Here is a 13,247-nt window from a genome sequence, read left to right as displayed (position 1 = left end):
CCTGAGACCCCACAAACAGTCATCACACACTTCGCCTTAGGGACGAGGTCCCGCCCTGCCCGCAGGTCCGCAGGCGCCTGGCCGGCAGCGGGAGGCCCCGTCCAAGCGGGTCGTGCGCCTGGGCCTGGGTCGCCTCCCGGGCAGACCCGCGGAAGGTCCGTTTGCGACTGGCAAGGGCAGCGACGATGGGACGGGGAGCGCCAGACCCCCGGCCGGGAGCGCGGCCCGCGAGGACCGGAGGGGGCGCCGCAGGCGGGGCGGCGGGAGCTGGAGGGGCAGAGCTGCGCCGCGCGGGCGGGCGGGGCGGGGCGGCTCCGGGCTCCGCGCTCCGTCCGCCCTCGCGCCCGCGCCGCGCGCCCTCCCGCTCCCGCCCGCCTGTGCCGCCGCCGGCGAAGCAACTTCGCGAGCGCCCGCGACCGGCCGGACCCCGCGCCGACCCCGGTCCAGCGCCCAGCCGGCCGAGGCCATGGACGCGCCGGCCTGGCTGCTGCCCCCGCTCCTGCTGCTCTGCGCGCAGCAGCACCGCGGCACCAGGTGAGCGGGCGCCGGGGTCCGCACTGCCCCGGGGTCGCCCTCAGTGGGGAGCCCGGCGCCGGCCAGCCCAGCCCCGGCTGGTCGGACGGAGCCCGGCGAGAACCCCGGGTCTTCATCCGCCTCGTCTCCCCCTACCCCCGCGTTCCCACCGTGTCTGTCCCCCTTCTCTCCCCTCCTTGACTCCCCCAGCCCGTCTTCCCTGCGAGCGCTCATCTCCGGACTCGTCTCTACGATGTCCTTGGCCGCGGGCCGGGCGGTGTTGGGTTCCAGCCGCCCTGCTGCCCCGGCGCTGTCCGCCGTCCCGGTGCTGAACCGGCGCTGCGGGGCCGGTGGAGGGCATCGGAGCCGCTCTCCGTTCTCCCCGTGCCCGGGTGGGCCTGCTGAGCTCCGCTTCCTCGACCCCAGCCGCACTTGGCCCGTCCCTGGCTGGCTGGTGCCCTTCCAGGCGCCGGCTGAGCGCTCAGCATGGCCCAAGCTGCGGGCAGGGAGAAAGAGACCCTTAGAACAGCGGGGAGGAGGCTGCGCCCCTTCCCCTGAGGGCAGAGCTGCAGGACCAGCTAGCAGGTCCGCGTGGACAAGGGGGCGTTCTAACGGCCGTGCACGGCTGTGGAGCAGTCGGCCCAGCGTGCTGTGGGGTCTCCCTCTCAGGCGCCGTTTCAGATGCCGAAGTGTACAGGTAGGAGGGGACCCAGCGCCCCTGCAGGGAAGAGGTTCCGGGGTTCTTTATAACTGTCAGGAGATGGGATGAGGTGCCCTGTCTTCCCAGAGAAGGAAGCGGCTGAGGAGAAGGGTCCCCTGTGACCCCTAAGGCCCAGCACGGTCCCCGCTGGCTCTTCTCTCTGTGGACTTGACGAGGCTCTGGGTCACCCAGCGTCCTGAGCACCGAGCCTGACCACCTGCCCTGGGAGTTGTGAGTGGCCTTTTTGAAAATCATCCTGGTGCAAGGACTGTAGGAAAAACAGGGCAGCCAGCGTTCCGGACTTTGTGGTCAGCCAAGTGGTGGCGAAGACTTTAGGAGCCAGAAATGGTCGACTACTAGCCTGCGTTGTGGCTGAAGGCACGCAGGCCACCATAGCACGGTTCTGTGTGTGTGTGGTCAGAGTTTTCTTGCTGGCGGTGTAAAGGCAGAGCCAGGAAGGCCTGGGTCCGGCCGTAGACGTGACTGTCACGCCGAGGTCGCACGCAGTTCCCGTGCGGCCCCTGTCCCGGGGCTCCATTCTTCATCAAGCCTGGTGGGCCCTTCCCCTTCTCCTCCTGCTTTACGGCACCAGGAAGGGAAGAGCGTTGAGGTGTGGCCGAGGGTGTGTGTGCTAGAGGCTGGGGGGCAGCTGCTGGCTCAGGCCCACGGCCATGCAGCCACAGTTCTGAAATCCAAGTCACTCTGAACCCCGAAGTCGTAGTCCAATTTTGACACCAAAACTCTTTTGACAACAAAGCCTGCCATGCTTTGCTTGTTTTGTCTTTATTTCTGCTGTTCACAGGGCATATTTAATTGTGTGTGTGTGTGTGTGTGTGTGTGTGTGTGTGTGTGTGTGTTTAATGGAGATACTGGGGATTGAACCCAGGACCTCATGCATGCTAAGCAGGCCTCTACCACTGAGCTATACCCTGCCCCTCAACACTGCGTATATTTATACATTTCCTGCTGGAAAATTCTCCAGATCCCTCCCCAGGTTCAGTGCCTCATTTTACCTTTCTAAAATCTGAAGCCCTCTGAACTCCAACCTCAGCTGGCTCCTGGGCTGTTGGGTTAGGGTGAGCCTGTCTGCCTGTGCAGGAAGGCTGGGAGGCCAAGGACCCAGCCAGGACAAGACTCTGTCCATTCGGGGATTCCTTTCCCATCTGCTCTGGGTCCCTCCACTCGGAAGCCCAGAGGACCATGCCCGCCCTTTCCTCGTCTCAGCCCCCCAGGCGGTGTGGGAGGACAGGGGGCTGACAGGAGGTGCCCAACTGGCTGCTGCTACTCAGCCAGGTCCCTGGGTTCTGGTGGGACAAGAAGTGAGCGAGCCACAGCGTTTGTGGGTCAGGTCAAGGCCATGCTTCCCCGAGTCTGAAGAGCCGCTCACGTGGCGGCCCCCCAAGCTTGCCAGCTGCACCCGAGTGGGTGGCCTCCCCGGGCTGCTGGCACCTCCGTCTCCCTGGAGAAGCTCCCGCCTCGCAGGCACACCTCGTGGTCGTGGTGGTGTTCCTCTTTTCCCTGGTAACTGAGGCGCCAGCGCCGCAGAGCTGTCAGGGATCCGTGGGCTCGTGTGTGCGTGGTGGAGGATCCTTGGCGGTGGGAGGGGCGGTGGGGGGGTACCTGCTGCCTTGTCCCGCTATGTCCACCTTCCCTCTCCACCCCCAGGGGCACAGGCAAGTGGCAGGAGTGGGCGTTTCCCCAGTGGGGCCAGGAGAGGCCTGATGGCGCCCAGGAGTGGCCGGGCGGGAGGCTACCTGTGGCTCCACGGCCTGCTGTGCCCGAGAGCCTGAGCCTGGTGTGTGTCTCTGAACTTATGTTCCTCTAAGGAAACCCCAACCCTAGGCCACCACCGGCTTCCAGGGCCTTCAGACAGTCGGACAGTCTCCCAAGATGCTGGTCAGGGTCCCCAGGTTCTCACCACACAGGGAGCTCCCCCCAGGTGGAGTGTGTACCCCCCCCCACACTGCCTGAACTGAAGGCAGAGAGGAGGGGCCCCCAGGACCCAGACCAGCATATGGCGTAGCCTCCTGGGTGCTCCAGCTTCCACAGCCCCCACCCCCACATCCCTTCACAGCTGCAGAACGACCAGCCCATCCTAGTGAGAAGTGACCCTGGGGGAGCCTGTCCCTTCTTGCCCTGGAGATGGCAGAGACTGAGAACCCACTGGGGTCCTACACTTCCAGGCAAGCTTCACAGCGGGGGCTGCCCTTGATTGTGACTTTGAGCCCTCGCGCGGGCGCGGGGCCTGGGCCAAGGGCAGGTGTGCTCACCTTGGCCGCCGGCCTGAGGTCTGGGACGATGTCTCCTGATGGCATCGTTCCAGGCAGGTCAGCCACAGCCTCAAGATGGCAGCTGGGCCAGTCCAAAAATAAAGCCTGATTTGAGTCCCTTTACATCCAACATTCAGGGTGACCTCCATTTGCATTTTAAATTGTGCTTTACTTGGGATTAGGGTTCCATTTAATTCCTTCTTATACTTTGTTACCAAAGCACCTGCCCTGCCCACACTCTCAGCCCAGCCATCGCCTGGAGGGTCTACGGGATGGATCAGGGTTTGCAAGTTTCCCCTTCCTCACAGGCCAGCGTATGAGACAGACTGGGATACGGGGTCTGGGCGACCTCTTGCTGGTGCTCCTCGAGCCCGCTGGAGAGGACACTTGGATGCCCTGCTGCACAAACTCAGCAGCATAACCTGCTCCCCCAGCCCCTCCCACCCACTGTCCCTCCCTCAGTCCAGGCCAGGTCCCTTCCTGTCTTGGGGTGTCAGCCTCCATCCCTCCGCTGCTCTGTCCAGTCCAGCCCCACGTCACCCTCAGCCTCTATGACAGCCCCCGTTTATTCTCTCTCCGCCCCCAGGACACTTCTCACCCTTCCCTCACCAGAATCGTGGTTTAAAGCTGGGAGTCTAATCCTGGTGAGAGCGCTGGTTCCCCTTGACCCTGGGTGGGTTCCGCAGGCCGCTCTTCCTCCCTCCTCACCCCGCTGCCTCCCGCTGCCTCGGGCCCCACTCGGGTACCCTCACCTGCCTCCCACCGCCCACCTTCCCCCAGACTCATATTCTCCCCCTTTGGCTCTGATGTCACTTTCTCAGGGAGGCTGTCCCGTCCTCCCCAGCCACAGGGCTCCTGGCGTCCCCTTTCTGCAACTTCACCACACTTAGAGCCACTTGCTTTATCACAGACGCCGACCTCCACGTGGGCCTGTGCCACAACTGTCCTTGTCCTGGCTCAGTCACGTGCCTAGAACGGGATGGCACCAAGGGGTCTGGGTGGATGAATAGATGGGTGATTAGGACAGCTTCCTGCAGGGGCCTGGGGCAGGAACAGGAGAAGGACGGTGTTCAGTGCGGGTGGGCGATGCAGCATGACAGCGCGGGGGGGTCAGAGTTAGTGCTGGAGAAAGAGGAGGGGCCAGGTGCCTGAGGGTCTGGAGGGGAGACATCAGAGGGCGGGGGTCAGGAAGCACGTGCAGCAGGCCTGGGGAGGGGGGCTGCCGAGAGGGAGCTGGTGGGCTGGGGAGATGGGGCGGGGGGCCTGGACCGCAGTGGCCCAAGTGGGGCCTGGCGAAGGGGCTGGACCCTGAGCCCGTCCCACTGTTGGGTGGGGAGGAGCAGCCAGCAGCGCAGTGGGAGCCGAGAGTGGGTGGCGGTCTTCTAATGGCGGCCAGAAGGGCCCAGAGTAGGGCGCCTGGGCACGAAGCCGCAGCTGCCTTCAGGCCAGTCTGTTTCCGGGCAGTGCGAGCCATGGCCTCAGCTTCCCAGCAGCCCCCGCGTGCAGACCCTGGCCCCTTAGGTCCCCCCATCAGCTCTGGCCAGGCTCGGGCGCAGCATGAACTGGAGGCCTTGCCCACTGGGAATAGATTGATTCGAAGAATAACAAGAGGGTTACTTCTGAATGTCCCTCTGGTTCCCTGCCATCGGGTTTAGGAGAAAACCCTCCCCCCGCCCCCGCCACTGTGGGCTGGAGGAGAAAGGGTGTGTGGGCTTCCCGGGGCTGCTGTAACATGGGGCTGCAAGCCAGGGGACCTAGAACAGCAGACAATTATCCTCTCATGATCCTGGAGGCCAGAAACCTGACGTAAAGGTGTCAGCAGGGGTGAGTGAACCTGTCCAGGCCTGGCTGCAGCGTCTGGTCTCGCCACGGTCCCTGCTGCTCCTGGGACTGTGGCCGCATGGCCCCCATCCCCTCCCCTGTAGTCCCATGACTTCTCCCTGCGTGTCCATTTCTCTTCCTGTAAGGACATCAGTCTTGGGCTCAGGGCCCACCCTAGCCCAGCAAACCCTCATCTTGCCTCATCACGTCTGCAGAGCCTCCCTTTCCCAATGAGGTCCCGTTCTGAGGTTCTTGGTGGACATGAATTTGGATGACACTGTTCACCACAGGACGGGTGAGCAGCAGGAGGGGAGGGCGGCAGAGCTACTGGGAAGCGTCTGGCAGTCGGTGTGTGTGTGTGGGGTCACCTTCTACAGCCCCGCCAGTGACAGACCTGACCAGCACAGTTTGTCAGTGGCATTAGCCTGCAACCAGCGTGCATGGCCCCCTGCTGCTCTGGACTTAGGCTAAGCACATGGTGATTTGGGGGCCTCTGGGACCCGCCTGGGAAGGCACTGAGAGCAGGAGGCCGGACTGCAGCTGCCCTGTGGGCGCTTGGCCTGACCCTGGGTCCCAGATTTGGGACCTCACCCACTCTCTCCCTCTCCCCAGCCCTCAGCCTCCTGGTCACACGCCTTTTCTCCCAAGTCATCTCCTACAGGACACTTTGTCCTCAGAAGCTAAAAGGCAGGCCATGCTCTCTTGTTGGGGTCCTCCGAGGCCTATTTGTTGAGGGACCGTAAGGTGGGAATGCTGGGCTGGTTATGGAAAGAGCCTGGGTACTCAACCTTGACTGGCCTCTGTCTGACTCGAGCAGCCTCCCTCAAGGCTGGTGGTTGGGGCCGGGGGAAGAGGTCGAGGAGCCCTGGGACCTGGACCTCCCTGGGTCTCTGGTGTGAATTCCCAGGACTGGCTGGGTCCAGCCTGGTGGGCCTCCTCCCTGTCCCTGCTGGCCTAAGTGCCCAGGACAGTCTCTGACCCTGGTGCCCCACCTCTGTGACCAGTGGGCCTTGTTTCCAGAGCAATGAATGACATTGGCGACTATGTCGGCTCCAACCTGGAGATATCCTGGCTCCCCAACCTGGACGGCTTGATGGAAGGCTACGCCCGCAACTTCCGGCCTGGTATTGGAGGTGAGGGGGGTGTGGAGGCTGGGACAGCTGTGGGTATGAGCCCCACTTGGCTGGTGCAGAGGCTGGCTCCCCTGAGGGGTGTGTGGAACTGCAGCGCCAGCCCCCCGGCGGACAGCTAGGAGGGTGGATCTCCTCAGGCCTCAGTGGATTTGCACCAAGATGGCCTCCCTTGCAAAACCCCAGGCTGTTCCCCGTCCTGCCTGCCTGGGCATTCGCTGGCTTGGAGGAGTGGCCGGGGATGCTGGGGCCTGGCTTCAGCACCCCCATCTGGGGCCCTGCTCCTTCCTCGCAGGCCCCCCCGTGAACGTGGCACTCGCCCTCGAGGTGGCCAGCATCGACCACATCTCGGAGGTGAATATGGTAGGTGCCGGCCAGTCTCCCCGCTCACCTCCAGCGGGCCCCTAGGAGAGGAGGGGCTGACGGCTGGGCCCTCCCATTCCCCTCTGCAGGAGTACACCATGACCGTGTTTCTGCACCAGAGCTGGCGGGACAGCAGGCTGTCCTACAACCACACTAACGAGACTCTGGGCCTGGACAGCCGCTTCGTGGACAAGCTCTGGCTCCCAGACACCTTCATCGTGAATGCCAAGTCCGCCTGGTTCCACGACGTGACGGTGGAGAACAAGCTGATCCGGCTGCAGCCCGACGGGGTGATTCTGTACAGCATCCGGTGAGCCCTGGGCCCGGCCCGCCCCCGTGGAGAAAACCCGGGCTCTGCTTGGAGCTGGGCGGCGTTATTTATAACCTCCGGCAGCCGGCAGCTGCTCAGGAAACGTGGACCGCAGAGGCTGCTGGCAGGAAGCCAGCGGATGCCGTTTTTTGGCTAACACGTGCCCTTTTGTTTTTAAATTGGGGTGAGGTTCACAGCACAGAAAATCAACCATTTAAAAGTGAACAATTCTGTGGCATTTAGTGCATTCACAATGTTGTGCAAACATCACCTCTACCGTGCTCCAACTTGTTTCACCCCCAAAAGGAGACCCCATACCCGTGCCCCTCCCGCAGCTCCGGAAACCGCGTCTGCTCTGTCTTCACACATTTGCCTATCCTGCAAATTTCACACAAAGTTAGTCATGCAATCCGTGACCTTTTGTGTCTGCCTTTTCCTACTAAGTATAGTGTTTCTGAGGCTCAGCCTCAGATGTATCAGAATTTCCTTCCTTTTTATGGCTGAGTAACATTCCACTACTCAGACACGGCGGTTTGCGTATCTGCCCTCCGTCCATCGACACCTGCACTGTTTCCACGTTTGACGGTCGTGAGGCATGCTGCTTTGAACATAGGTGTGCGTGTATCTGTTTGCATGTGTGTTTTCTGACACTTGCCTTTTAAAAGGGGAGTTAATTGCCAACATTTTAAAGATCAGGAGGTTTACATGAAGATCTAAATTCTCGTGGAAAGTCAGAACGCTCAGCAGCCCGAGCTGCTCCCTGGGCTGCGGGGTCGGCGGGACCCCCAGACACTGCCCCACAGGAGACAGGGTGCCCCCGACTTAGACAAACAGTCGGGTGTTTTGAAGGATGAGGAAAGGGAATGAAATCCAGTTCGTGATTCCCCGAGAAAGACCCACAAATATCCGTAAAGTGGCCACAGGTTCCAGGATCCACCTGGATGCTGGCACCTTGCCAACAAAGCGGGAGAGTGGCTTGAGGAGGGAGCCGGGGCCAGGGAGCCGCTGGGGCCTGGAGCCTGGCCTCATCTCTGGGGACCTCACCGCCATGTTGTCTGGGCAGAATCACCTCCACGGTGGCCTGCGACATGGACCTGGCCAAGTACCCCATGGACGAGCAGGAGTGCACACTGCATCTGGAGAGCTGTGAGTGCCTGGGCTGGCGTGGGGGCAGGGATGCAGACTGTTACGTTCAGGGTCAGGGAGGCGGCTGGGGTTGGCATGAGCTGTCAGAGCAGAAACAGAAGGAAGAGAAGGGACCAGAAGGCCTTCCTCCCAGGGGTCAGTGCCCTGCCCAGGACAGCAGGCCCCAGAGCCCAGACAAGGCATGAATCTGCGTCACTGGCCATCCTGGCAGCCCCTGGGGGTCACCTGGCAATGGTGACCCTTGCTTCTGCCAGTTCTTCTGGCCTCGCCCACCTGCCCATGGTGCCAGGCGTGGCCCCAGGCCTCCTTTCTCCGGGCCGGGTCTTCCTGTGCTGCCCCCTGTGACTTCATATCAGGCTCCCAGAGTGGGCAGGATGGTTCTGCAGGGGGCAGCCATGGGCTGGGGGCGCCAGGCTCTGCCGCCCACCTGTGGCTCTCCTGTAGATGGCTACTCGTCTGAGGACATCGTCTACTACTGGTCCGAAAACCAGGAGCAGATCCACGGGCTGGACAGGCTGCAGCTGGCCCAGTTCACCATCACCAGCTACCGCTTCACCACGGAGCTGACCAACTTCAAATCGGGTAACACAGCCTCTTGTGGCCTCTTCCCCATGAGCCCCGCCTGTGGTTTCCTGGTGCTTATAATTGAGCTGCCAGCTGCCCTGAGGGCCCCTGAGGGTGCAGCTGGAACCCGGCCAAGCCACTCGAGAAGAGAGACAGGGCAGGCCGGGGCAGGTTCCCTGGTCCTTCACTGCTCCCTGGAGCCAGCAGCTCTCCAGGTTTGGGGGTATCTGAGGGGCGTGGGGGCTCCGGGGCCGAGCCTGTGTTGTCTCTTGGCTGCTCCTGCTGCCCCGTCATTGGAGCCAGTGGGCTCAGCCTGGTCTGTCCTCAAGGAGGACAGGTCAATGGAGGTGAGTGGACGGTGCTCTGCGAGGGTCCTGCTGCGAGGGACATTCTTCTGGTGGCCCTGTGCACGGGAGGCTCCTGACCCCTTGGCCTGTGATGTGGGAGGGGAGGTCTGGGGCTTCCTTCCTTCTGAGGATGGCAGTGGCCCTGCCTGCCCGCCCAGCCCTCCCGTCCGTGTGCTGTGGTGCACGGCGGGCCTGCTCACAACGGATGGCCCTCCGGCAGCCGGCCAATTCCCCCGGCTCAGCCTGCACTTCCACCTGAGGAGGAACCGGGGTGTCTACATCATCCAGTCCTACATGCCCTCCATCCTCCTGGTCGCCATGTCCTGGGTCTCCTTCTGGATCAGCCAGGCGGCAGTGCCCGCCAGGGTGTCCCTAGGTACAGGACCCTGGCCTCTCCTCCAAGGGAGCTTGTGGAAGGGTGGGAGTGGGACCCTGACCCCACTGGTCATGAGCACAGGCCTTGCCTTCTAGCCCCTGGGGCAAAGGCCAGCCAGGCCAGGCCTGCTCAGAGGGGCCTGACCGCGCCCAGGTTGGGGAGGGGTGGCAGGGGCTTCAGCGATGGCCACACCTACTCCCATCAGGCATCACCACGGTGCTGACCATGACCACACTGATGGTCAGCGCTCGCTCCTCCCTCCCGCGGGCATCAGCCATCAAGGCGCTGGACGTGTACTTCTGGATCTGCTATGTCTTTGTGTTTGCCGCCCTGGTCGAGTACGCCTTTGCCCACTTCAATGCCGACTACCGGAAGAAGCAAAAGGCCAAGGTCAAGGTCAAGGAGCAGAGGGCCGAGGTGAGGCCAGGCCGGGCCGGGTCTTTTGTGTTCAGGACCAAGGACAGCTCCCCACCCTGCGCCCCAGCACAGCGAGGGGGCAGCATTGCCGGGGCAGAAGGCAGGGCACTTCTCCTGCTCTCAACCTGGGACCCTCTGCCCACTGCTCGGAGGAGGTCACTTGCGTCCCCCGGGCTCCAGGAGGGCAGACCCAGACCCCTCGATCTGCTCGCTGAGGGGGGGAGCTGCGGGCACAGGTCGGGGTCTGCCTGGGAGCCCCTCATTGCCTGCTGCTCAGCACCCTCTTCCCCGTGCAGATGGACGTGAAGAATGCAGTCGTGCTCTTCTCACTCTCAGCCGCCGGCGTCACCCAGGAGCTGGCTGTGTCCCGCCGGCAGCGCCGGGTGCCCAGGAACCTCATGGGCTCCTACAGGTCGGTGGAGGTGGAGACAGGGGAGATGAAGAAGCAGGGGGGGGCCCGCTCAAGGGGCCTCCGTGCACTTTTCAAGCCCATCGACGCGGACACCATTGACATCTACGCCCGCGCTGTGTTCCCTGCTGCCTTCGCCGCAGTCAATGTCATCTACTGGGCCGCGTACACCATGTGAGGCCGCACACCACAGGCTTGTCCTGCTGCCCAGAACCTCCCGTGAGAAAGGCCCCCCAGGGGGCTCTGCGTGTTTCAGAGGGGCATGACCATGAGCCACACAAAACAAGAGGAAAGCTCGGCCTCCCTGAGTGTCCCCAGGCTCTGTCCCCACCCTCACCCGGTCACCTCTGGGCTCCGCGGACGCTGGCCCAGCTCCCTGCTCCAGTAGCAGAGCCACCTGACCCAGGTCGGGCCAGGCAGGCGAGGGTCCCCGGGGAGCCACGCATCTGGCTGCAAAATGGTCCAGCTCTGGGACTTGGCTCTGTGGGCTTGGCCCGGGGAGCGGAAGGAGGCCAGGTGTGGACGGTGCTCATCACCTGAATGAGAGGGTGGGGAAGGGCGTCCGCAGGCCTTTGGTCCCAGCATGAAATAAAATGGAATCTTTGCCCCTGCTGACGATTGCTGTCACCGCACCTGGGCCGTGACCTCTGCTCCCAGAGCCTGGAAGTCTCTCCGGCTGCTGGCTCGAAGGGCTGATGGGCTCGGGGCAGAGGGACTTAGAGACAGAGACTCGAATACAGAGGGGCTTGGGGGCCTGTAGGGGCCTCGACTCCCTCCCTCCCTCCCTTTGGGCCACGGTGGGGGCCACGACGATGCCTTCCGGACGTGATGACTGGGGTCAGAGCCCGCCGAGTCCCCGCTAACAACCCCAGGCTCCCCAACCCTGGGCCATTGGTGATCTGACAGACAGCTCTCAATCAGGGGCCCAGGTTTCCCTGCCCCAGAGCAGGACAGGTCATCACACCTGGAAGGGACAGAAGCCTGTGATTAGATGGGCATGAGTGTGGCCAAGCCGCCTGCTGCGGGGTCAGGAGTGCCAGCCCAGTGCCCGGCTGTGACCAGGTGGCAGCCAGGCCACGATCCCACTGGGCCCCACCCCCAGCGTGATGCTGACTTTGTGTGAATCAGAAAGTGCCCTGCTGGGCCCCCTGCCCTTTGCCCACACGCCTGTCCAGGGTCGGCAGTGTCCCCAGGCCACAGGGCAGTGCTGGGGGACACTCACCCATGGGCAGGGCCTAGCTGGCAGTGTGACCTCCGAGGTCAGGTGGTCCAGCTGCAGGTGTAGACCCAGCCGCCTCCCATAGGACCAGCCGTGCCCTCAGGTGGAGCAGGGCGTTGGCCCAGCTGCCTTCACCATGCCCAAGGATCACATCTCCAGCTCGAAGACCCCTCGCCTCCTAAGACCCCTCCTTGCACCAGGCTGCCCTTTGGACTAGGCTTCAGGGCTGGGCAGGGTCGTCCCAGGGGGTGGGTCTGGCCAGGGCGTAGGGCTCCACTGTGACCGACCTGGGAGCAGCAGAGAGCAGGCGGCCTAGGAGCAGCAGAGCCTGGATCTGGGTTGGCCGGGGCCCTGGGCCAGCTCTGGTCAGCGGGGGGTGGCAGGCTAAGCCCGGCCAGCTTCGAGAACCAGGACAGTGACGCCTTCTCTCCTCTTCTTGCTTGGCACTTTCTGGCTTGCCCAACCCCAGCAGGGTCACTGCTCCCCTCCTACCTGGCACCTGGCGATTTGCCAGGGTTGGGATGTCCAGGCCCCAGGAGGCACTCCGAAGCTATCAGGCTGGGCCCGAGACTGCCCACAGCACCCCCCACCCCTGGCACCCAGGGTCCTGCCCCCAGGCCTGCCTTCCACCAAGGCCCCTGGGGGGGGACACGTGGGTGGGTTCAAGGTTCACGGAACTGCTGGGTCGCCTGGGCCCCCCTGCTGCCCGGACCCTGCCCACCCCGGCACCCGCCTTTCTCCACCATCCCTGCGGCTTGAGGCCGCCCTTCTGCTGTGCGTACCCACAAGGAGCTATTTAAAGCGGGCTTTGTGACTGCCTCAGGCACCCACGCAGCGAGGCCGCCCGGGCAGGAGCCTTGCCTGATTCTGCAAGCAGCAGCCACTCCCTCTAGCCTGCAGGCTGCTGCTCCTGCCCACACATCTGCGTGGCCGGGAAGAGGGACGGGCAGGGGCTGCTCCTGCCCACGTGTCTGCAGGGCCAGGAAGAGGGACGGGCAGGGCTGGCGCTTTTGAAACACAAGTTCTATTCCGTGGTGATGACACGCGCAGACTGAAGGCCAGGGTGATGGAGGCTTGCAGTTGAGAAGAGCTGGCTCGGGGCGGTGATGTCAGCGTCTCTCGTGAAGGGGCACCTGAGCCGGGTCAGTGGGGTGGGGGCGGCCCGGGCTCTGTACGCACCTCCTTCCAGCAGGGACGGTCTCAGAGGGCTGGTGGCTTCCTGGGCTGTGGTTTCTGGCAGAGGCTGGGAGCCGTGTGCTGCCAACGTAGACTCCTGGATGCCTCCCCGAGAGCCGGGGCAGCTCTTCCCCAGGCTGGAGGTGCTGGCGCATCAGGGGGCGGCCCCTCAGCTCCCCCTCACCTGCAGCAGGGGCAGGAGGGGCACTGACCCAGTGAGGCACCCGGCCTGCCTGTGGCTTGGAGCCCACACCTGGGGCAATGTTTGGGTTCCCTCGAAATCAGAGCTGGAGACAAGGACTCGGTGGGGGGGGGGGACTGGTTTCCTGGGGTGGCTGTAACGAAGTACCACAGACTGGGGACCTTAAAGCAATAGAAGCTCACACTCTCGCAGTTCTGGACACCAGAGCCTGGGATCCGGGTGTGGGCAGGCCTGGCCCCTCCGGGAGGCTCTGAGGGCGAGTCTGTCCCAGGCCTCAGTCTCCC

The 13,247-nt window shown here is 63.5% G+C and overlaps 1 protein-coding gene across 3 annotated transcripts; it reads left to right on the top strand.

Moving 5' to 3' along the window:
• The first annotated feature begins 307 nt into the window (after positions 1 to 307).
• GABRD (gamma-aminobutyric acid type A receptor subunit delta) lies at positions 308 to 10,981 on the top strand. 3 transcript variants are annotated; one of them, XM_074377674.1, is made up of 9 exons: positions 313 to 534; positions 6,325 to 6,437; positions 6,730 to 6,797; positions 6,887 to 7,107; positions 8,171 to 8,253; positions 8,698 to 8,835; positions 9,385 to 9,540; positions 9,746 to 9,957; positions 10,254 to 10,981. In XM_074377674.1, the coding sequence occupies exons 1-9, from the start codon at positions 467 to 469 to the stop codon at positions 10,542 to 10,544; spliced, it is 1,350 nt and encodes a 449-aa protein (XP_074233775.1). In that variant the 5' UTR covers positions 313 to 466; the 3' UTR covers positions 10,545 to 10,981. The 3 variants fall into 3 exon arrangements, with proteins under 3 accessions (XP_074233774.1, XP_074233773.1, XP_074233775.1); XM_074377673.1 differs by having other exon boundaries at positions 308 to 534; positions 6,730 to 6,788; positions 8,698 to 9,540; XM_074377672.1 differs by having other exon boundaries at positions 310 to 534; positions 8,698 to 9,540.
• The last annotated feature ends 2,266 nt before the right edge of the window (positions 10,982 to 13,247 follow it).

Source organism: Camelus bactrianus, chromosome 13, assembly GCF_048773025.1.
Source record: "Camelus bactrianus isolate YW-2024 breed Bactrian camel chromosome 13, ASM4877302v1, whole genome shotgun sequence".
NCBI lineage: Eukaryota > Metazoa > Chordata > Mammalia > Artiodactyla > Camelidae > Camelus > Camelus bactrianus.
This window is presented reverse-complemented; position numbering and strand designations above follow the sequence as displayed.

Excerpts from the sequence above, each read along its gene's own strand:
- GABRD (XM_074377672.1), top strand. The coding sequence starts at position 467 with ATGGACGCGCCGGCCTGGCTGCTGCCCCCGCTCCTGCTGCTCTGCGCG. Across the intron at positions 6,438-6,729 it reads CTTCCGGCCTGGTATTGGAG|GCCCCCCCGTGAACGTGGCA; the intron begins GTGAGGGGGGTG and ends CCTTCCTCGCAG. Across the intron at positions 9,541-9,745 it reads GCCCGCCAGGGTGTCCCTAG|GCATCACCACGGTGCTGACC; the intron begins GTACAGGACCCT and ends TACTCCCATCAG.